This window comes from Protopterus annectens, chromosome 5.part1 (assembly GCF_019279795.1).
Source record: "Protopterus annectens isolate FY-2018-M chromosome 5.part1, PAN1.0, whole genome shotgun sequence".
In the NCBI taxonomy this organism is placed as follows: domain Eukaryota; kingdom Metazoa; phylum Chordata; order Ceratodontiformes; family Protopteridae; genus Protopterus; species Protopterus annectens.
In genome coordinates, this window is record NC_056736.1 from 322,136,508 (window position 1) to 322,160,474 (window position 23,967).

General features: G+C 38.6%; 2 protein-coding genes across 5 annotated transcripts in view; one reads left to right on the forward strand and one right to left on the reverse strand.

The window, feature by feature from the left end:
* Positions 1-17,929, reverse strand: part of TGDS (TDP-glucose 4,6-dehydratase) — a 750,932-nt gene extending 733,003 nt beyond the window's left edge. The window contains exon 1 of one of the 4 annotated variants that reach the window (XM_044073003.1): positions 17,605-17,921. In XM_044073003.1, coding sequence (XP_043928938.1) covers positions 17,605-17,702 — 98 coding nt within the window. In that variant the 5' untranslated portion in view covers positions 17,703-17,921. Of the gene's footprint in view, positions 1-17,604 lie in introns of all 4 variants that reach the window. The other 3 variants (XM_044073005.1, XM_044073004.1, XR_006365114.1) reach the window with 3 other exon arrangements.
* A 144-nt stretch (positions 17,930-18,073) lies between these two features.
* GPR180 (G protein-coupled receptor 180) overlaps positions 18,074-23,967 on the forward strand; it is a 552,808-nt gene continuing 546,914 nt past the window's right edge. The window contains exon 1 of the mRNA XM_044073002.1: positions 18,074-18,430. Coding sequence (XP_043928937.1) covers positions 18,295-18,430 — 136 coding nt within the window. The 5' untranslated portion in view covers positions 18,074-18,294. The remainder of the gene's footprint in view (positions 18,431-23,967) is intronic.

A 23,967-nucleotide genomic window follows, 5' to 3' on the forward strand; every position in this document is an offset into this window, starting at 1 on the left:
AATTAATGTGGTTTTCTCATTCTTGCATGGGGAAATGACTGGATTAAGGACCTTAGATTGACTAGACCACAAATAAATGAAAAAGAATATGGAATATTATGAGGTTTTCTTTTCTAGCAAATGCATGTATATTTAGTAGCAATTCTGAAGCTGGTCTTTGTATTTCCATGGAAACAGTCTGATAAAGAGAAACTGGCTGTCTGGTTCTCATGTCTCCATGGAGACAATATGATAAAGTGAAACCGGAGACAGTCTGATGGAACAGGACTGGTTGAGGGAAAATGAAAAGAGTTCTCTGAAAGCAATCGGGGGTTTTCCCAGCTGGGAGAGTTTTAAAGATAAGATAAAATCAATTAGACTTGAAGTAAAGTCAGTTTTACTTTTGAAATGTAATGGGGATACTAATATAAATAGGCACTTTTGCTTTTCATTTTTCTCCCTTCTCTCTTTTTCTTTGTTTAGTTTTAAGAAATGTAGGCACTGCAATGTAAAAAGGGGGGGAAGGGTATGGTTAAGAGAGTATGACAAAAGAAACAAAAAAATCAGTGTGCTTTTTCCCATGCTTGTATAGGGAAATGACTGGGTTAAGACCCTAGCCGTTATCCAGTAACAAGTTTATTACAGAAAATGTAAATGAAAAAAAGAATATTGAATATTATAACTTTTTTTTTCTGGTAAACATGGCATCCTTAGCTGTTTTGTGTCTGGCTTGCATGTTACTAGAAGGCAATTAACAGAAATGGCTTGGATAATGTGTTTATTGAAAGTATTAAATGATCTTCTCAGCTGAGAGAGCTATAAAGAAACAAAATCTAACAGCGCTTACAGCACAGCCTGTACCATGCATCATAGCATGACTAACCTTTCTTTGTGGTTAACTGTAGCCCATCTTTGTGGCTATCTAATTACAAATTATGTTCTTATTAGGGAGCAACACTTCAATATTTGAAGATGTACATGGATTTTAGGTTGTTTGGGCATGTTTGTTTTGTTTGAGGGCTTTCAAAAAAAACAAAAAAAAGTTATGTAAAATGTGGCATAGGCTCAAATGGATATGACAAGAAACAACTGTATAAAACACTAACCTAACAAACAGTATACGGATGTAACATAAAAGTTGGAACTAGACATTTAACAAAAAAGCAGTTATACATAAAAGGTGGTAATAATAAATATATAAGAAAATGATACTTTCTGTAATGTTTTTCAATCTGAATGGTCTTACAGATAAATATAAAAAGAAAGAGTAGTGAACTATATTAAAAAATGTAGAGTGCAAATAGCTATGCTACAGGCGACACACCTGGAAAGAACTGAACATGCAAATTTGATAAAGAAAGGTTTTCAGGATGGATATTCAGCAGAATATCTGGGGCAAAGGAAAAGAGGAGTACTTACATTAATTGCAAGAGGAGCTCCAATAGTGATAGAAGAGGAAAAAAAATAATAATGGAAGATATACAGTACTAAGGGGCTACTGGCAAGGGAGGAGAACTACACTGGCATATATTTACATTCCACCTAAAGCTGCTATAATGGAGCTTAAGAAAATTCTGGGAGAAATAATTAGCTTTCAGCAATGTGATTTGGAACAATGAAAATGTATCTGGGGGGGGGGGTAGATGGGAAAATATAACAAAGGAGGGTAGATGTTTGAAGAAATTTATGAAAATGTTTGGCATGGAAGACGTGCATTCATTACTAAGAGTTGGGAGTGAATTTACACAGTATTCTCAAAGATACAAAAACTGGGCTAGGCTAGATAACCTCACAGGAACATGTGCATTTAACTGAAGGTCTTGAAATGCACCCAATAAGAATTTCAGATCATGCGCCAATAATCACAAAAATAAAAACGTAAGGTAATGAAATAAAAATGACACACTGGTGCTTTCCCACCCATCAGATGAAAAGAGAGGAATTTAAGGAACGGGTTTTGGAATGAATTCAGGATTTACTAGAGAATATAGAAATTTTTTCTGAAAATATAGCTAGGGAGTGGGATAAAATTAAAGTGGAATTTAAAACTAGGGTGGAAATAAAGTTAAGGGATATATGGTTATGAAGTAATAACAATTTAGAGGGGCTGACAAAGTATTTCAAAATAGGGGGAATCTTTCAGAACAAGAAAAGGAGCAACTACAGAATGATAAACAGAAAATAAGGGATTACCTCAATAATATGCACGAGTTTAGAAAGATTGGTGTCACGCAACTGTTTTTTGATAATTCTAGAGCACAAAAACTTTTAGCACAACGATTCAGGCAACAGAAAGTGGAAAGGGCTGTCACCAAGCTTAGGGAGCCTATAACAAGGAAGATAACAAGAGATCCTGTAGAAGTATCAGAAATATTTCGGAAATTTTATGACAGTTTGTATAAAGGAAAGAAATATGGAATTCAAGAAAAGGTACAAACAGAAATGTTTATGGAATAATTAAATATGCCAAGGTTAGAGGTAGATGAGGCTCAATTACTAACAGTTAGGATAGGAAGTGATGAGATAAAAATGGCTATGTATAACTAATCTACAAGAAAGTCCCCAGGAATAGATGGTATTCCTGTGCAAGTTTGGAAGCTAGGAGGGAAAAAACTGAAAGATCTGGAAGGTTTTGTTTAACAGTATTTTAAGAGGAGGAGAAGTACCAGCATCCTGAAAGAAAGCGGTGGCAGCGATAATACCTAAAGAGAGTAAAGACCATTGGCTCCAGCTTCATGCAGGCCCATTTCAATACTAAATCATGATTATAAAGTGTTTATGTCTATAATGGCTAAAAGAATTGCAAAACTGATACCCAAAAATGACAGATATGGATCAGTGTCATTTTCTGGGGGGAGGCAAACATTTGACAATATTAACAGAACATTGATGATACAGAGAAGCAGAATGTAAGAAAATGCCACTGTTTTTGGTGGGTCTTGATGCAGACAAAGCATTTGACAGAATAGACTGGGACTTTATGAGCAGGGCAATGGAAGCATTTGCTTTCCCTGATACAACTATCAGGTTGATTAGGAGTATATGTGAGGGATTGTAGGTGAACATTAAAGTGGGTGGGGTCCTCTCTGATAACTTATGCTTGTATAGAGGAACCAGGCAGGGTTGTCCTCTTCCCCCTTTGTTGTTTGCATTATATTTAGAACCACTGGCAAAGAAAATAAGGGACTCAGAAATTCAAGGATATAATTGGTATGGTAGTCAGGAAAATTGGTATGGTAGCCAGGAAAAGCTGGCTCTATTTGCAGATGACATTATTTTATACATGACAAAACCAGAAAGGGACATTACGGTGTTGTGGAATATTTTAAGACAGTTTCAAATCTTCTCGGGATACAAAATTAATGAAGCTAAAACATAGACAATAGAGATAAATTATGTACCCACACATAAATTAGTCTAACAATATCCATGTTTATGGGGACATGATAAAATAGCCGCAGTGGGTGCAGCGGTTAGCATTGTCGCCTCACAGCAAGAGGTCCTCTGGTTAGATTCCCAGCTGGAGTGCCTTCTGTGCAGAGTCTGCTGTTTTAAAGACATGCAGGTGGGTAGGTATGTATGTGTGTGCATGTGCCTTTTGTGAAGGTTGAGCACAGAGCTGGCAACTCAACACCGTAAAAATTCCACTGCCAATCAATCTGTGGACCAGTGATCTGCTGTAGTGACCCCTAATGGGAAAAGTCAAAAGCATTGTTATGGGGACATGATGAAATGAAGTATTTAGGAGTATGGATTAGAAATGACTGTTTTGGCAGCTAAGGATATGTGGAAAGAGACTAAACAGAAGATAATACAAAAAGTGAGAAACTGGACGTTTTGTTATATAGATATGGATACAAAAATACAAGCAATTAAAATGCTTTAATCCCTTTAGTCTTATAAATAGGTCAGGCATATTTTATCAACCAGAAGAGAAGCTGTAGACAGCAATTAAAAAAAGAATTGAAGGATTTTATCTGGCAAGGGAAGACAGCAAGGGTCAATTGGGATAAACTGATTCTTCCAATAGAACAAAGCACACTAGGATTACCTAAACTGAGGAGATATTTTAGAGTAACACAGTTAAGGCTCTTACATAGCACAAACAGTAAACTATAATTCAAAGTGAAAAGGAATGACGATGATATGGGGGAAGCTCAAGAAATAAGGAGAGATTGGGATTTTGGATGCAGACTCTAAAGGAGAACAACAAAAATCATACAGAGTATTATATTCATAAAATAGCGGGGAGTATTCTAAGAACTAAACCAGCACGAGAATGGAGAAAAGAGATTCTGCCAATAGGGATGACTGTGGTTAGGGATACAGATAATAGGCAAGAGGGGGCTGGAATTAATTTTAGAAAAATGGCAAAGGAACCATACGTGTTGGGAGCAAATAACAAAGGGAACAGTAATAGAATGGGAAGAGGTCAAGAATTTATTTGGACTGCAGGTTAGCGATTGCCTTCCCTCTATCAAGGATTGATATCAGAGTATAGGCAAGGAGAAAGAAATACGGGGCTTTTAAATGAAAGACCAGTACTGGTAGAGTTTATAATAGAATCTAGAACAGAAGCCACTGTTAAAAAAGGAATACTTAGTAGAGCATTAAAATATTGCTTGACAACTATAAGAATCAATCAGAGGAGCTTAGAAAGGATTGGGAAGAGACATTCAATAAGCAATTCACAAAGAGACAATGTGGGGTATATATGTATCTCCCAAATATGCAACAAGATCTAGAAGATGTAGGATCTTTGCCTGGAAGTGTTTACATAGCATTGTTATGCCCCAAGTAGACTCCAAAGAATTTTTCCTCAGGTGGATAGCAAATGTTGGAGGTGTGAAGAGCAGAAAAGAGTTGGCTGGGTACATATTGTTTGGGAGTGAAGTGAGCTGGCAGACTTTGGGGATTCCCTGCAGACTGCTCTGTCAGAGATGCTGGGTGAGCAGATTGAATTGACTGGGGAGATGATTTTTTGAGGTACTATACAGAATCGGAATTGCCTAGACATAGTAAAGCCTTGCTGAGTATAATTATGGTGGCTGCCAAAAAAAGCAATTAAAAGAAAATGGAAATCAAAGTTTAGACCAACTTTATTAGAAGTGGTAAATATAGTAACAGACATAAAACAACTGGAATTGGGATCTTTAGAAAAGGGAAGGAGCAAACTACATAAGAAAAAAATGTGAATTGTGGGAACAATATATGCAAAGAAGGAACAAGGTTTAAGAGGCAGGATTTGAATGAGCCATATGATGCTTAACTGACAATGACTGGATAGATTATTAAGTGATGTATAATGTTTGCAACTAAAGTGGTGTCAATGCTGTTTGTTTTTCATTTATATAAATGTAAAATTATTAAATTATCATGTCTGGCATAGACAAAGATGTTTAGGAAAAAATAAGAAAACCAAAAATTTCAGGAGGGACAGGGCAAAAATAGGAGGCAAAACCACAGATGTGAAAACCATAGCTGGCTTTACACACCAGCGAATACTGCAGTCACTGGGGAACCCCAAGTCCAGGGGGGCCCCCAACCACAACTTATCTTGATATTTTCTATCATGTCTATCAAACCAAGTGAATAATAACTTTTATTTAGATCTCCTTTATAATTCAAAATATCTCTGGTTATACTAACAGTGTTTCATCAAGTAACACGCTTCACAATTCCATTAAATATTTTACCCATGACTACTGCCCCTGGCTTAGTCAAATCCTACTGATGGATATTCTTTCCACTAAAACTAACATAGCCAGGTTTAGGTACCTGCAAAACACATGGCGTGGGGGGCGTTCCTCATCCTTGACTGTGTGGGGGTCCCACAAAAGCTGTTGTTTGTTGGGGAAAATGAGGGGAAAAAATGTATTAATTTTCTGATTATGCTCTTTAACCTGAACAGGGCTGCGATACCACCCTTTTAGGATACAGCTGATAATGAATATGAGCAAGGTAAATATCCAGGGGCGGTTGCATGAGGAGCAGCGGGGACTGCCCCAGTGCCTTAGGGATCTGGACGGCGTCGGGGAAAGGAGCAGGGACTCGTAGTCTTCATCTCATTGCGCGGGAAGGATGTATGTCTGCTCGGTCACTCTCGGATGTATTCAGGTATTAAGCCTCTATGTTTTACAGCCAATATTTTCTTTTTATTTAATTATGGTTATTGTGCTTTTTTATTTGTGTATGGTGTGTGTGCTGCTTTACTGGGTGTGTGTGTGTGTGTGTGTGTGTGTGTGTGTGTGTGTGTGTGTGTGTGTGTGTGTGTGTGTGTGTGTGTGTGTGTGTGTGTGTGTGTGTGTGTGTGTGTGTGTGTGAAAACTCAGGTGCTGTGGTGGGTGTGGGTAGGGAATGCCTCAGGCTTGAACCCTGTACCCTGTATGCAGGCCTGCCTGTGTTTGTGTTGGCTGTCTCTGGCTAAATTCCTTAATTGTTTTATTTGACAAATTTGTTTGTTCTTTCCATTTCAGACTTCTTGACATGAATTTTTATTTCACAGATTCTATGTTGGTGCAGTGGTAGATGGTGGGCCATTGTTGTTAGGTTTCTGGCTTGTGACTTTCTTTAGTGGCTTCTGTGTGGGGTCTGTTCTGTGTCCCATGTGTTTTGTGGTGGATTTGTTCTTGTGCTGGTGTGCTGCCATTTTACGCTCTTGTGTAATTTAACTTAATCCTTATTTTGGCCCTAAAATGTCCTGGTTAAAAAACTTGGCATTTTTGATTCATTTTTTTTTTGGAACTTCAGGTTGTTTTGTGCCTTTCTGAAGCGGTTTGAGTATGTAGTATTTCACAGCTATAGGTTCAGCTTTTTTTTCTTTGGTTTGTGGTTGGGTTGGCCTGTTTTGGAGTCTGCATCTCCTGCCTGTGTTTGTGTGGATTTGCATGCCCTGCCTGCCACAAAAGACGTGTCTGCAGTAATTAATCTCATGCCTCTGCTGAAAATTGTTTTAGTAGAATTGACCGCATTTTGAATTTTCAATTCATTTCTTAATACATAGTAGCACAACCTTTTTTTTTTTTTTTTCTTTTCTTATAAGATGAATATTTTTTTTTTGTCCCTATTTTTGGGGACTGTATTCCCCATTATTGGCTTTGTCCAGGTTTTACTGATATGACATGTGGAGTTGTTATATTGTACATGCAGGTGCACTGTAGCATGTGCATATTTACTGATGGACTGTAGAATTGTGATTATTGAATAATAACTAACTGGTGTGGAATGGATTGTGCATATTTACTAATAATGGTGGACTGTAATTGTGTGTATATTTACTAATAATGGTGGACTGTGGAAGTCTGAGTAGACTTTTAGCCAGTAAATGGTTAATTGAATGGCTGCAGAGGCTCCAGTTCAACCAATTTTACTATTATATGTGTTATAATAATATATTTGGCCTTTTACTGCATTAACAGGTTGAGAGGAGGAGAGGACCAAATAAATTTTTATATAATTAAGGCATAGCCAACCTCTCAACTGTCTGTCCTTTTTGGCTCAAAAATGTTGCTCTTCCCCTAATAATCCCTCCCATGGAGGGTTTTAGAAATAACTGTAATAATCAAAGTTATAGATTTTGAAATGCATGTATTGCCTTTATTTTTGTCAGCTGCTCAAGGTAGCAGTTAGTAGTTGTATCTACCTTGGATGGGAGGACACACTGCATAAGTACTACAGTGGCTTTTTCATCTGTCCTTGATTTTGCAGAATGGTCTGGTTCATATTTTGTACTTTTACTTTATTACTCAAAGTGCCTGTTGCTCTGTGTGTATAAGTAGCAATGCTTTATGACCATAAGGTAACAGTCTAACATGCAAGTAAGAAGCAATAAGTAAGCTTTAATAAGCATAATGTTAATTGTACCAAAATTGAAAGCCTTTCTGTTGCTGCCAGCAGAATAACTGACTAGAGATAATATAAGCCTTGGGTATTAAAGGACAGACAGTAATCCTAAATGTATATTGAGCTTGCTTGTTGTTTGTTTGCTTTTTTTTTTTTTTTTATGTTTTCCCCCATTGAAACGCTGTCAGGCAGCAGGTTTTTTTGGAAGAAACATTTTTACAAGTGGGGGCATCACAGTGCAAGGAGTAGTTTTTTGAGGAGTGCTTTCTGTTTTTCTTATCTGTAAATATCCCAGAGATCAGTAGCCCAGAGTGATCAATCTCAGTGCATACCCTGGATTTTAAGAAGAGCTGTTGTTGTTTGTCTTTTGGCTTTTCCCAGTTAAGGGTCGCCACAGCGGAATGCCGGTCCACTAATGATTGGCAGTAGATTTTTATGGTGCCGAACTGCCAGCTCGATGCCCAACCTTCAACGAAGGCACGCCCAATCATGCATGTCTTTCGGAACGCCACTCAACCGCGGGGAAGACATGCATACTCCACACAGAAGGCACTCCCCGCACTCCAGCAGAGAATCGAATGGGAGAACCTCTTGCTGTGAGGCAACAACGCTACTGCTGCACCACCGCGGATCTATGGATTTTAAGAAGAGCTGATGCATCAAATTTTCAGGGATGGTTTTCTCTTTAAGGGAGTTTTATAAATACTGGCAGAATACCAGATGTTATAACAACTTCTTTGCTCAAGAATTTTGAGCAAAGCTAAAAGTAATAGTGTCTCAAAATCAGGAACATGTTTAAATATTAATCTAATTCACTTACAAAGTTAATAGAATAACACACTTTGCATCAAATGAATGTTTCTGACGAGAACAGGTATAAAACTCTGATCTCTGGATTTACTAACTATCTGTAATCCTGAATGACTTACCAGAAAATCAAACTTTTTACAAGGGACAGAGCAAAATCACTGATGGTCTGTGAAATCAGGACAGTGACAGGTACATATTACTCCTCACTGTGGTAAAGGAATTACCTCTGCTTCTGTTTGATGACTGCTAATAATATTTGTTGATACAGTGTGGCAGTACCATTTTTTGTACAATACATTTCTATTTACTAAAATAAGTATAAAACTAGTATTGCTATGGCTTATTTGTGTGTGCGTGAGCATATGAATTTTATCTGTGCACATATCCAGTAATGCCGGGAGACAAACATTACTCTTCTGGGTATCGGTAAAAAAAATCCAGTTAACAGGTAATTTTACATTTCAAAAGTTAGGTATAAAATATAGTACAGAACATTTAGACAGATCGTCTAGGAGTCTGGTGGCCCCCACTTGCCAAACTGTATACATATATCTATATATGGATTTTGACTTGGACTTGGTGGTTATCTCTGCCCTCAACCAAACCCATTCTAAAACCATCCCTGTTCAGATGCGCGTGTACCAAAGGCTGATGTATGTTTTGTTGGAGCTAGTGATCATGTGGTCATTACTTCTTTAACTTTCATCACAGTTAAACCTTAGAGGTGTACACAAGAGGTCATTTAGCTTGTGTTTGGGCTAATGACAGTGTAGCTCACACTGCTCATGCTGTGTGTACTGCATCTTTAAGAAGTATGTCAAAGACGTAACTCCGGTCATGTATAAAGACTGTGCACATGCCATACCTAGTGCCATTTTGAGAGTGTAGCCAGAGAGTAAGCATGTATGAATCCTGCAGAATCCTGCAGTTAGTTTGTACACAAGTTACTTAAGTTAAAGTTAGTAATCTTCTATCAAGATGCATCTGTATAAAATAAAACTGCCTGGACAGAACCCATGAAGACTCTTCTATTGTGTTAAAGATAGGAGGGTGACATGGTGTCAGAACTGGGATCGCTGAGAATAAAGATATGGAGCCATGAGGTGCAGAAAAAGAGCCAGAAAAGAATCAAAGGCAATGAAAATATGCACAAACTACTACTTTCATAACAAAGGTAAAACAAAACATTACAAGGGCACAAACTGTATTATTAAGTGGGAGGCACAAAAGGTTTCTTAACTAAAGGAAATGTTAAAATAACGACATTTAACAAAACGGTCATCAGAAAAGCAAAATGAGCATGTTTAAAATAAAACAAGCTTGTTTAAGGGCAAAACAGGCATGTTAAGACTAAAACAAGCACAAGAAAAGTACAACGGGCATAAAAAGAGAATAAACAGGCACAACAAATATAAAGGGCAAAAAGGGCACATTAAGCATAGATAAGGCAACTGTATGTTTTTTGGCAAAGTGCTGTGTATGGGCAAAACTATGACTTTGTATTGTATTAAGGGTATAACTAAAATTATTCTAAGTATCTCAAAGTGTGTAAAAGTGCTTACAGTGTGTGCTTATTACTGTGTATGTATTCTGGAGGATTTGTGGGTGTATAAAATGCAACTATTTCGTGAAGTACAGTCAAAATATAGCCATTTTGAAAAGTTTCTTGTGCTGGGTGTGTCTATTCGCAAAGTGCCGCCATTACAGAATGTATCTTACACTGTAAAGAATTGCCTAGTAAGGTACCGCCATTTGGGGGAAATTTCAGTGTGCTGTGTACAGTTTATTTGCAAAATGCAATTACTTTGAAATGTTACTGACTCTGAGCTTCTGCTCAGTTCATTCACATTGTGATGTTCTAATATCAGAAGTATTACAGTGCCCTAGAAGCTTATTTTCCAAAGTCCAGTTGCAGAGAGACTTGCATTGTGCAGTTGTTTCTTACACTGAGGAGAGGTGATTTCTTGCAATAAAGTGATTTCAAAGGTGATACAGTGCCCAAGAGAGTTGTTTTGCAGTAAAGCCCAAAAGCATAATTGCAAAAGCACAAAGTTACAAATACTGGCATATGTGTTTGTGTTATTTGCAAAACACTTCACCTGCATCTATTAATATAATGGATTTCAAAAGCCCTTATCACTTGTATTTGATCAGAATATTGTAGAGAATTGGAGAATATTTGAGCAAAAGTATGATATTTTTACACAAGCAGCTTATTCAGATAAAGATGCACACACCAAGGCATCTATTTTGTTAAACCTAGCTAGGTCAGAGACCATAGAAAGAGAGCATTCATTTGTGTAGCACCAGAAGTATATGAGAGAGTAGGTAAAAAAACATCATATTGTTGTACAGGCAAAATCAAGGAAGACCTGAGTGTTTGAAGCGCAAGTTCAGAGCGATGTGTAACCCCCAGGCAAATATTACACTGCAGAGGCATTTGTTTTAAAAGAGAGATCAGAAACCAGTCTGGATAACTGACCTGAGAAACAAAGCTAAAACGTGTCAGTTTGGTATCTTAAAAGATGAGTTAACAAAGGACAGGCTTGTGTGTGGTATTAGTAGTGTTGCTGTGAGAAAGATCTTGCTTCGTGATAGCGATTTAATGTCGAGCAAAGCCATAGAGATTTTTCAGATCCATGAAGTGACAGAAAAACATGCAAGTATGCTTGCGAATGACAAATGCATGGTTTCAGCAGGCTCCAGGGCAAATGTAGATAGTATGCACCACATGGCAAACAGAAGTAGGCCTAAGCACATAGAAGCCACAGCCCCCGCTAGCTCACCAAGGAAAATGTGTAGCTTTCCAGCAAATTCTAAGGCTAGTGCAGTTAAAGGAGCATCCTCAGTGCAGTACAAGCATGAATCAGCAAAACCCAGGACAGCTTTATTGCTGACTGTCACAACTGTGGTGCAAATCATGAGTTTAAAAGAGAAGAGATGTTTAGCATTTGGTCAGCAAAGGAAATTGATCAAGTACAGACACAACAGTCAGCTTTCTATGTAGATGGTGTGGAAGTTGATCAAGTAGAGAGACAACAGTCAGCTTTCTATGTAGATGATGTGGAAGTTGATCAAGTAGAGGCACAACAGTCAGCTTTCTATGTAGATGGTGTGGAAGTTGATCAAGTAGAGACACAACAGTCAGCTTTCTATGTAGATGGTGCATCAGTGCTTGATAAAAGAGTTGATGCAGTGACTCTGTTGGCAAAGAGCAAAGTATTTTGTACTGTCCAGATAAATAGTAAATTCCCAGAGCTTAAAGTAGACACTGATTCAAAGTATAATGTTATATCGGCAGACACATTTGATAGAGGGAGAGCTGATGAGCAACTCAATGTGACCAATAGTGCAAATCTTGTTGCTTATGGAGGTGAAGAAATTCAAACTGAAGGTGCAGTGATGCTTTCATGTTATTTGGCCAAGAGCTGTTACAAATTGTTATTCTATGTAGTCCGAAGGCCAGTACAGTCTTTACTAGGTCTCAAAGACAGTTTGAGAATGAATCTGCTTTCTTTTACCAAAGAAAAAGCATCACATAAGTGCATCTTTGAGTTCTAATTTTTCTGAAACTATTTTCTAAGAATATACCGATGTTTTTGATAACTTAGGCAAACTTCCAGTGGTGTATTCTAAGAAGTTAGACCCAGAGGTCACTCCAGTGGTCAGACCAGCAAGAAAAGTTCCAATAGCTATGCAGAATAAAAAGTCAAGGTTCAGTTGGATAAAACGGTACAACAAGGTGCAATTTGTCCAGTAACAGAACCAAAGGAATGAGTGTCGCCTATGGTGGCAGCTCACAAAAAAAGGCTGAGATGAAATCAGAATATGTATTGACCCAAGAAATCTGAACAAAGCATTGAAGAGACAGTATCATCCAATGTACACAGTCAAAGAGGCCACAGCTCTGATACCGAATGCCACTGTTCTTTTCTGTTTTAGATGCAAAAAGTTCATTTTGGCAAGTGATGCCTGATCAGAAATCCTCATTAGGATGCCATCTGGAATAAATTCTGCAAGTGAAGTCTTTCAGTGTGCAACGGAGCAAATTTTTTCAGGTTATCCTTGTGCCATAATAGTAGATGATTTACTGGTTGGAGGCAATGGTGAAGCAAGAGTTCTAGATAGGGCACATGAAGTAAACTTGAAGCTCAACCCTCTGAAGTGCAAATTCAGGCTTCCACAAGTTACATGTGTAGGTCATTTGGTTACCAGTATTGCTTTGAGGCCATATCCGACCAAGCAAGCAGCTACTCTTGACATGCCAACACCAGACAATGTTCAAGATCTACAATGTTTCCTAGGCATGGTCAACTATTCAGGCAAGTTCATATCAGACTTCACTGAGTTGACGGCACCTTTAAGAGAGTTAACGGGCAAAAATGTTGTATGATCATGACTGGAACATCACCAGAAGGTAGCTGAAGACCTCAAACAGAAAATTGCCACTCCACCTGAACTACCTTGGTCGACAGTAGCCACTGATATCGTTGAGTGGAACAATCAACACTACTCAGTATTGGCAGACTCTTATTCAAAACGGTTTGAGATTGACTTACTACCTAATCAACATCCACTACTGTTATTACTAAGTTGAAACGTCATTTCTCAATGATTTACCTCTGTGACATGGGAGATTCTCTCCCATACGTGTTACTGATCTGCCCCACCCCCACACTTGTGAGGTACTGCTGTCAAGTACATTATTCACTTTCTTTCGTTGATCAATATATACCTACTAACTACAGACAATGACTTTATATTATATCTAACATGCTGTGTACTTCTCTACACATATGTACAATGTCTATAACCACAGTGACTATTGTGTTGTATATATACTTTATGTTTAAATCTACTCACTGAATATTTATAATTAAGTTTGTTTACTTGCAACATGTAAATTATGTACAATAAATTCTTCTTCTGGAGCTTTTCTCCCCGGGTCTCCACTGAAAACAGGCTCTTCATGGCTCAGTGGACTTCCCCGGTCATCAAACTTAAATGTTGTGTCTTTCGGCTTTTCCCAGTTAGGGGTCGCCACAGTGGAACTCTGGTTCGCTAATGACTGGCAGTAGATTTTTACGTGCCGAGTTGCCGGCCCTGACACACAACCTTCAACGAAGGTACGCCCATTCATGCATGTCTCCACACAGAAGACGCTCTAGCTGAGATTCGAACAGGAAAACGTCTTACTGTGAGGCGACAACACTACCGCAGCACCACCACCAAATAAATTCTCAGTCCATGCTAGTCCACACAAAGTTATGCCTGACAATGATACTCAATTTACTAGTCAGTACTTTCAGAAATTTGCAAAAGAATGGGACTTTGTTCAGGAATCACTGCAGTGGCTCTACTCGACAGATGCACTGGGAACTAATGTCAGGTGGCACAATGCCAGGGTAATCCTATGGGCTTGGTTTGTAAAGGCTCCAGGGCCATTAGCCTAGTACAGTATCCGCAGTCAAATAGTCTAGCTGAATGTGCCGTGCAGAGTGCAAAGCAATTACTTGAAAGGTTAAAGTGTGACAATACTGATGTCTTTCTGAATTTACTTAATCTCAGAAACATACCCAGTTATGATATTCTTTGCTCACCTGCTCAGCAAACTAGAACAATGTTACCCATTTGTTCCAGTTTATTAAGACCGAAAGCTAAGAACAACAAATCCATAAACGCTCAACTATTCAAAAAGCGTTCGATCCAGAAGTCTAATTAGGTCAAATTTAACAGATTTCTTCATCTGTTGAGGGAAGTGGAAACAGTGAGAATACAAATGGCGAAAGTTTTAACCGGATTGGTCAAGTTATAGGTATACGTTCTGAGCTGAGATCCTACCTTGTAGAATCTAAGGGTATGGAGTACAGGAGAAACCGCAGACATTTACTCCCTGTACCAGAATCACCATCAAAATATAATTTGAAGGACACAGACTCTAAATCTCAAGCAAATCAAATGTTGTTTCCATCCCAGTGTATGCTACTATCTCTAACTCCAATCCTGAAGGTGTTTCAGACTCTTCAAAGACTGATCAATGTATGGAGACCACTCCAGTTGCCAAGTCCAGTCCCCAGTTTTATGTTCACGCCAGTGTGAAATATGCAGCAACATGGACTTATCTGTGTATCTATATATAACTGTATGTGATATCTGCATGCCAAATAGACTCATAACATTGTATGTTTTGTTTTTCAAGAGAGAGAGAGAATGTACATCAGAGTGTACGTGCTGTGTGTAATGTATCATTAAGAAGCATATTAAAGACGTAACATGCATGTATAAAGACTGAGCAGTGCCACTTTGAGAGTGTAGCCAGGGAGTAAGCATGTATGAATCCTGCAGTTAGTTTGTACATAAGTTACTTAAGTTAAAGTTAGTAATCTTCTATCAAGATGTGCTTGTATAAAATAAAGCTGCTTGAACAGAACCCACAAAGACTCTTCTATTGTGTCCAAGATAGGAGAGCGACAGTATGGTCATTGTTTCTTTTAATTTTTTCACAAGTCTCGGAGATGTATAAAGAAGTTTACTTTAGCTTGTGTAGGGGCAGTGTACTGTCTGGGCGGCCACGGTGGTGCAGCGGTTAGCATTGCCGCCTCACAGCAAGAGGTTCTCCAGTTCGATTCTCGGCTGGGGTGCCTTCTGTGCAGAGTCTGCATGTCCTCCCTGTGGTCATGTGGGTTTCCTCCGGGTGCTCCGGTTTCCTCCCACATCCCAAAGACATGCAGTAGGTGGATTGGACACTCTAAATTGGCCCTAGGTGTGAGTGTGTGCAGTCTGTGGAAGGTTGGGCGCCAGGCTGGCAACACGACACTGTAAAACTCCACTGCCAATCATGAGCGGACAGATGATCCGCTGTGGCGAGCCCTAACCGGTAAAAGCCGAAAGAAGAAGGGGCCGTGTACTGTCAGGGAGCAACAAAGTGTAACACATTACTGTAATCATTTTTTCATTTTCCTCACAGTCACACATCAGGCACATATACAGGTAGCTAGCTGCCTCTGGGGTTAGGAGTGAGGAGGCATGCTATGTAGATGTAGGACAGCAGTAACTTGCACACATGACATTGAACATTTGAAACTCTGCTTTCATCCCAATCTAATACCAGAGGGATGCACAGGAAGTGACTGCCTTTTTGGGGGGTTAGCGAGGCAGTCAGTATTCCCAGAAAGGATCTGTATATCCTCAGAATAACTGGCTTGTTTACTGCCAGTTACTATTTTGTCAGCTTTGAACATGAAGTCTTGGGCACAATTTATATCTTTCTTAAAAGAAAAAAATAAGACACACTATTTTCTTACTGTGATTTTTGTTTAGGCCACCATTGGATTAAAAGTAGGAAAAATACTCCAAAATGCATTCCAAGGCATCTATAACCCTATGGCTTCTGGGGGCCCTGGTTTAATTGAGTTTACTGTGCTGTCTTGGTCAGGAAAGGTGTGTTGAAAGGATGCAACGAAAACTAAAGTTGAACACACAACACTGAATTTCTTTCATTAATCATCATTTCTGTTCAAGCCATCACTGGATGAAAAGAGTGCCAAAAAGAACAAAACAATTAAAATGCACTTCAGAGCCTATAGAAAAGTCATGGTTTCTTAAAACGTTAAAGACTTAAGTCAAAATCTGAGAAAAGGAAGAAAAAAAAGTAATGTTTATGGTATGGGGGCCAAGATGGGGAAACAGAGGGGAACAGTGGAGGAAGGGTGTGTGTGTGTGTTGGGTGATAGACCACTATGCAGTGCATAGGGTGCCAAGTCCAAACCTGTACATACAGTCATTGTAATGTATTATTGTTGCAACTAAATTCCAATAACTGTGACTGTCCCTTTGTGAATGGGCCAACATAATGCAGTACACAGGCCCGTTGTAATGCAAGAGCAACGTAGCTACAGGTCAGTCTGTGCATACAACTCCTAAACATTTGCAGCATGTGTTAAAAGGTTGTTTGGGAGTGGCAGTGACATGGTGATACTTAGACTCGAAGTGCACACGGGTCCCCTGCTTGACATTTGTGGGGTGCCCCAAAATGCTAACACCAGCCCTGGTTAAAAAAATCAATAGTACTACAAGCTTTGAATTCAACACACCTTTTTTGAACTAGGAAGTTATAATGTCTGATATTTACTGTAATTTTCTGTGGTTTGCCAGAAAATCAAACTTTTTAATGAGGGACAGGGTAAAATCAAGGTTGTTCTATAGAAACACACAGCCATAGAAATGTTCATAGGTGTGTACTACGCTAATGGCCCTGGAGCTTTCATAAGCTTAGCCCAGTCAAGTGAAGAATCGCTTAGCATCGCTACTGATTTTTGTAAACTTTTTTTCTGACATAACGTTTTATAAAATACTGTTTGTGATAAGGTTTAGCAACAGTGAGTAGCTGTCAATGTGCGCTAATGCCGTAACATTCTAAGCAGTACGCAATCGCACTACTTCAGTCCAGCGTTCTCAACTATCACCCTCAATTCAAGTTTTGGGAAACCAACTTGCTAAACTGACTTTATTCATACTGACCCTAATATCCCCGAGGGCTGCATCCTTACTTTCAACTCATCCATTCTTTTCCACGTAGACTACTGAAGCATTTAAACTACTGTTTTTGGTTGTGGTTGCTTATTTAGTATTAAATTTGACAAAAGACTGCTCTGCTAACATAAAATACACAAATAAAGGCATAAGTCGAGTTTCAGCAATTTATTCAAAACAATATTAAGTGTTTAACGGTATACCAGAAGCTTTCCTAATTTCAGAAGCAACGTTTTCCACAAAAACTTCTTAGTAGTGCTGAAGCGCAACAGAGAACGGCAGCACCCATTACACCACTATAAAGAACACAACAGATCAATTAATATTACAACTCATCACCAACTGATATTCACTACTAAAGACCCTCTGGTAAACATGCTAAATGTCCAAGACCGTTTTGTCAGCAAAGTCCAAAAGCTAAGATCACAAGCAAACACTTACATGAACCCGGCTCCTCCTGTTACTAGGATCCGTTTAATAAAGCTTTGTTGTTGTGACCGTTCGGGGCTCTCTTTGGAAGGATCTTCACTCACTGACATAATAAAACTAACTGGGGAGACAAATAACACAACCGGCCACCAGTAAGCACCGGGACATGACAGAATCCTGTGGAGGTGACAAATGCTACTATGAAACAGAACACCTCTGTCAATACAAGCGTTTGGGAAGGGAACTTTTACTTTACGTGCGTTAATGCATGCCAACCAAAAACACTAATAAGAGGATGCTTAACCTGAATAGACACCACTGTCTAACATTAGTCTCCTCCCACGGGTTGAGGGGCGGATACCTTTCTCTTTACGACAATTACGACTTCAGGCACAACACTGACACGTAGATACTCCAACTTTTGTTAACGGTCTACAGTGCAACCGGCATCCGACTATTACCAATTTCGTCACTACTGCGTAGCCACGCCCACTTCACATTTTTTTTTCCGGAGTTGTAGGAGTAGGAACCGCAGCTCAGCGGCTGGTAATTTCGCCTATCAATCACTGAATGTTAATACTGATAGGTTGATCTGCACAGTTGGCGTGAATACTGCAGAAAGATTGAGTGCCGCTGTCTGGCCACAGAGGTTAGGTACATTATTGAACTATGTAAGTTGTCAGAGAGAAGTGTACAGAGAAAATGCGACTTTTATGGATAATATGCGTTTTGACTGGGTCGCTGCCCGCCTATGAAAGCAAATCTGTAACCGGGCTGTTTAGCAGTAGCAATGCAATGGGAAGTGGTGGACAGCGTATTGTAAAATTTATATTTCATGGTAGGTGTTTAGTAAGGTAATAGATACGAAGCGTGAAAGCTATTTTATTGCGTTTCTATATAATGTTGTATGAAGTGTGTAATGACTTGATATACATTCGCTCATCAAAAAAAAAACTTAAAACATTGTAACAGAATAGAATGAAAAGGTGTGTTAATTTAACAACTCTGCTTTTCAGTTTGTGTAAACAAGGGGAATAAATATGTAATACATACGTATGTATGTATGTATGTATGTATGTGTCTGAGGGAGAGAAAAAAAAAACGTGTTTAAGGGACATGGTAGATACTTGAGCAGAGGTATACAATTTAAGAGTAGGAGGTTAACTCGGATAAAGTAGGGAGATTTTTTTTTCACAGAGCGGGCTGTCTACGTTTATTTTCTGTGTGTGTGGCTGTATTTCTTCCTTTATTAGGTTAGAGTAGTGATCATAGCTGACAAATTACAGATATCCATAGTTATACAGTAGATTCTGAAACTGTATTGGAATTCATTTTGGCATGTGAGTAAATCATGTGCGTCCTGACATTACTTACCTGCTGTCTCACTGTTTTAAAGGAATTGTGGAAAGTGGTGGCTTTGGTACCTAAGGGATGGAAAAGGGGATATGTGAATGTGATTTACTTTATAAACATGGAAACAAAACAGTGACAAAAACTGTGTATTGCAGTTATTTTGATCTTAAGTAGCAGGAAGAATTATAGAAACAGTTTTGAAAAAAAGTCAGATTATAGAAGACGAGGTCTGGTGATATCATGGGATCTCAGTACTGGAATTATATCAAGCCAGTGTAAAAAGATTGCTCTGACTGGATACTAAACAAGATCAGATGACAATGTGTAATATGGTTTCACTAGATCTTTTGTGCCAACAAAGACTGGCCATTTATTTCTGGTTTTCTTGAAACTGCCCAAAGCATTGAAGTTGTGACTTGACTAGAATCATTTATAGGTTCATATGTGTTTACTAGGCTAATGCCCACAAGAGCCTTTTTAAGCCTAGCCATGCATCCCAAATCTCTGACTAGTTCTAATACCCTTGATAAGTGTAAGCATGAGCCTGGGAGATGAACCATTTACAGGTTACCTGTTTGCATAAGAGACGTAAGTGCCAAACCAGGGATGACTTTCCGGTTTCCTACCCAGTTGTCCAAGTTGCATTTGAATTGGATTAGGGAGGAACTCTGTTTCACATGGACAGGGAGCTTGTTCCGTAGACTGGGTAGTCCCTGGGATACATGCATATCTCTCCAGCAGGTCGATTTCTATCACAGGCAAGGTTTAAGTCTTTAGAATGGGTAATTCTGGTACTGTTTGTTTTCTGGATATGCAGGAGGCCGATCAGATTGGGGTCTGACAATGCCCTGTATGCCAGGCATAGATCTCCCCAAATGGTAAGTGTGACCAAGAGTAAGGCTGTTTAGGAGTGGCCTGTACAGTGTCACCAAATACATATTCAAGTACTCTAAGAGCTTATATATGTCTCACAAATGTCAGCCACAAAGACAGGTTTAAATATATTTAATAATAAAAGAACAAGACAATACTCAATCAACACAGTAACTACAGAGTTCAGAATCACAGGAAATGTTTTAAAACAACATTGCAGGACAATCTCAAATAAATACAGAAAACATCTAAACTAATCTTTACTGTATTCTTATCTGTATCTACAAGATACTATGCCTAAATAATTTACTTGCAGAGCAAGGCAAATGCAGATGAGTGGATGTTCTTGCTAGGTCCAAGACAAAACACAAAATGCACAGTCTTTCCCTGACAGAGTTCTTAAATCAATATTAAATATTACTGCTGGGTCAGCCAGGATGACATCACTCTTTGTGACTTGCCTTCAGTTCCCTCAGTTCCTAGGCCAACAAACTAACATCTCTGTGTTAAAAATACACATCTCCCAGGTGTTTCCCCAGAACTGGAAGTAGTAAAACAATTAAACATGTTTACATTTTATACCTCATAATTACTTCTCTCCTGGACAACATTAAAAAAAACTTCTAGCTCTAGACATCCCTTCTTCTTGCTGCATTGAAACTAACTTTTATAGCACATCATAAAGCACTTACTTTCAACTTATTTTCTTGAACCCGTATAAGGATTTCCAAGATGGTGGTCGGCTAGTTAGCACCCTTCCCACGAGCTCCTACCGTTAATTTTTATTTTTATAGCCTTAAGTGTTTCTAAACGGATGTAATTATTACTCGGTGATACAAGAGACTAATATAACTTATCCGAAGTTAATTGGTGGTCTGTTTTCTGGCAAAAACTGTATTTTTTTCCTGTTTATCCTGTTTCTGGGACAAGCAGTACGAGTTTTCAGGAGGCCTGTGTGAGAAACTTTGTGCCTGACAGGATTCGCGCTTCTGGTATTTGGCGCTCCTTATTTCTGTATTGTTCATCGGAATTCAGTCATGTCAGAAAGTGCGGAGAATGTGGATGCCCAGAATTCTAAGGCAAAAATCTCCTCAATCCTTTCTCCTGAGAAAGATAACACATGTAAAAGGCAGAGAACTTCAAAAACTGCTCTGGATAGTAGTTCCTCAGGTAATAAAACAAATGCCAAAACAAAAACTGAACCAATTCTTCATATCGAAGATTTGAAAGTTGCGCTTCAACCAATTCAGGATGCTGTCCAGCTTATTTCTGACCAAATGTCTGGTCTTACTAAATCTATTAACCAGTTAGTACAGAGAATGGACACATTAGAGCAAAAAACACAAAATAATGACTTTAAAATTAGTCAAGTGTCTGATATTACAAAAAACAATTCTGTGCTTATTGAGGAATTACAAACTAAACTAACAAGTAGCAGGAAGAATTATAGAAACAGTTTTGAAAAAAAGTCAGATTATAGAAGACGAGGTCTGGTGATATCATGGGATCTCAGTACTGGAATTATATCAAGCCAGTGTAAAAAGATTGCTCTGACTGGATACTAAACAAGATCAGATGACAATGTGTAATATGGTTTCACTAGATCTTTTGTGCCAACAAAGACTGGCCATTTATTTCTGGTTTTCTTGAAACTGCCCAAAGCATTGAAGTTGTGACTTGACTAGAATCATTTATAGGTTCATATGTGTTTACTAGGCTAATGCCCACAAGGGCCTTTTTAAGCCTAGCCATGCATCCCAAATCTCTGACTAGTTCTAATACCCTTGATAAGTGTAAGCATGAGCCTGGGAGATGAACCATTTACAGGTTACCTGTTTGCATAAGAGACGTAAGTGCCAAACCAGGGATGACTTTCCGGTTTCCTACCCAGTTGTCCAAGTTGCATTTGAATTGGATTAGGGAGGAACTCTGTTTCACATGGACAGGGAGCTTGTTCCGTAGACTGGATAGTCCCTGGGATACATGCATATCTCTCCAGCAGGTCGATTTCTATCACAGGCAAGGTTTAAGTCTTTAGAATGGGTAATTCTGGTACTGTTTGTTTTCTGGATATGCAGGAGGCCGATCAGATTGGGGTCTGACAATGCCCTGTATGCCAGGCATAGATCTCCCCAAATGGTAAGTGTGACCAAGAGTAAGGCTGTTTAGGAGTGGCCTGTACAGTGTCACCAAATACATATTCAAGTACTCTAAGAGCTTATATATGTCTCACAAATGTCAGCCACAAAGACAGGTTTAAATATATTTAATAATAAAAGAACAAGACAATACTCAATCAACACAGTAACTACAGAGTTCAGAATCACAGGAAATGTTTTAAAACAACATTGCAGGACAATCTCAAATAAATACAGAAAACATCTAAACTAATCTTTACTGTATTCTTATCTGTATCTACAAGATACTATGCCCTAAATAATTTACTTGCAGAGCAAGGCAAATGCAGATGAGTGGATGTTCTTGCTAGGTCCAAGACAAAACACAAAATGCACAGTCTTTCCCTAACAGAGTTCTTAAATCAATATTAAATATTACTGCTGGGTCAGCCAGGATGACATCACTCTTTGTGACTTGCCTTCAGTTCCCTCAGTTCCTAGGCCAACAAACTAACATCTCTGTGTTAAAAATACACATCTCCCAGGTGTTTCCCCAGAACTGGAAGTAGTAAAACAATTAAACATGTTTACATTTTATACCTCATAATTACTTCTCTCCTGGACAACATTAAAAAAAACTTCTAGCTCTAGACATCCCTTCTTCTTGCTGCATTGAAACTAACTTTTATAGCACATCATAAAGCACTTACTTTCAACTTATTTTCTTGAACCCGTATAAGGATTTCCAAGATGGTGGTCGGCTAGTTAGCACCCTTCCCACGAGCTCCTACCGTTAATTTTTATTTTTATAGCCTTAAGTGTTTCTAAACGGATGTAATTATTACTCGGTGATACAAGAGACTAATATAACTTATCCGAAGTTAATTGGTGGTCTGTTTTCTGGCAAAAACTGTATTTTTTTCCTGTTTATCCTGTTTCTGGGACAAGGAGTACGAGTTTTCAGGAGGCCTGTGTGAGAAACTTTGTGCCTGACAGGATTCGCGCTTCTGGTATTTGGCGCTCCTTATTTCTGTATTGTTCATCGGAATTCAGTCATGTCAGAAAGTGCGGAGAATGTGGATGCCCAGAATTCTAAGGCAAAAATCTCCTCAATCCTTTCTCCTGAGAAAGATAACACATGTAAAAGGCAGAGAACTTCAAAAACTGCTCTGGATAGTAGTTCCTCAGGTAATAAAACAAATGCCAAAACAAAAACTGAACCAATTCTTCATATCGAAGATTTGAAAGTTGCGCTTCAACCAATTCAGGATGCTGTCCAGCTTATTTCTGACCAAATGTCTGGTCTTACTAAATCTATTAACCAGTTAGTACAGAGAATGGACACATTAGAGCAAAAAACACAAAATAATGACTTTAAAATTAGTCAAGTGTCTGATATTACAAAAAACAATTCTGTGCTTATTGAGGAATTACAAACTAAACTAACAGATCTGGAAGCGAGAAGCCGTCGTAATAATATCATTATTAGGGGGCTACCTGAAACATATGATAACCAAGACCTTATTTCAATCTGTGGACAGATTTTCAGTGCACTTTTGGGTCCGAGTATTACTGCTGATAAAATAATAATTGAAAGGGCGCATAGAGCAATTAGACGCAGACAGGATTCACAAATCCCTCGCATCATTTATACAAAACTGTTGAACTTTCAGGATGCGCAAAACATTTTACAGTCAGCAAAGAAGCAAAAAACATTGTTATGGAACAGTCATAAAATTACTTTTACTCAAGACTTGCCACATCAAATAAAATTGAGTAGGCAGAGGCTAGCTCCCTTCTGTGCTGATTTAATTAAAAGAAATATAAGGTTTCAGATGAGATACCCGAGTGTTCTTTTATTTACATATAAAGAGGTTAAGTACTCAGCGAGTGTTCCGTCGGAAGCTAAAGAAGCTTTTATTAAAGCCTTTAACTCTTACCCAGTGGTATGAAAAGGTTTTTGGTTATCTTTCAGTATGCTTTACACTATCGTTGTGAAGAAATGCTGTTCTCCTACAAGTGCTGAATTGTG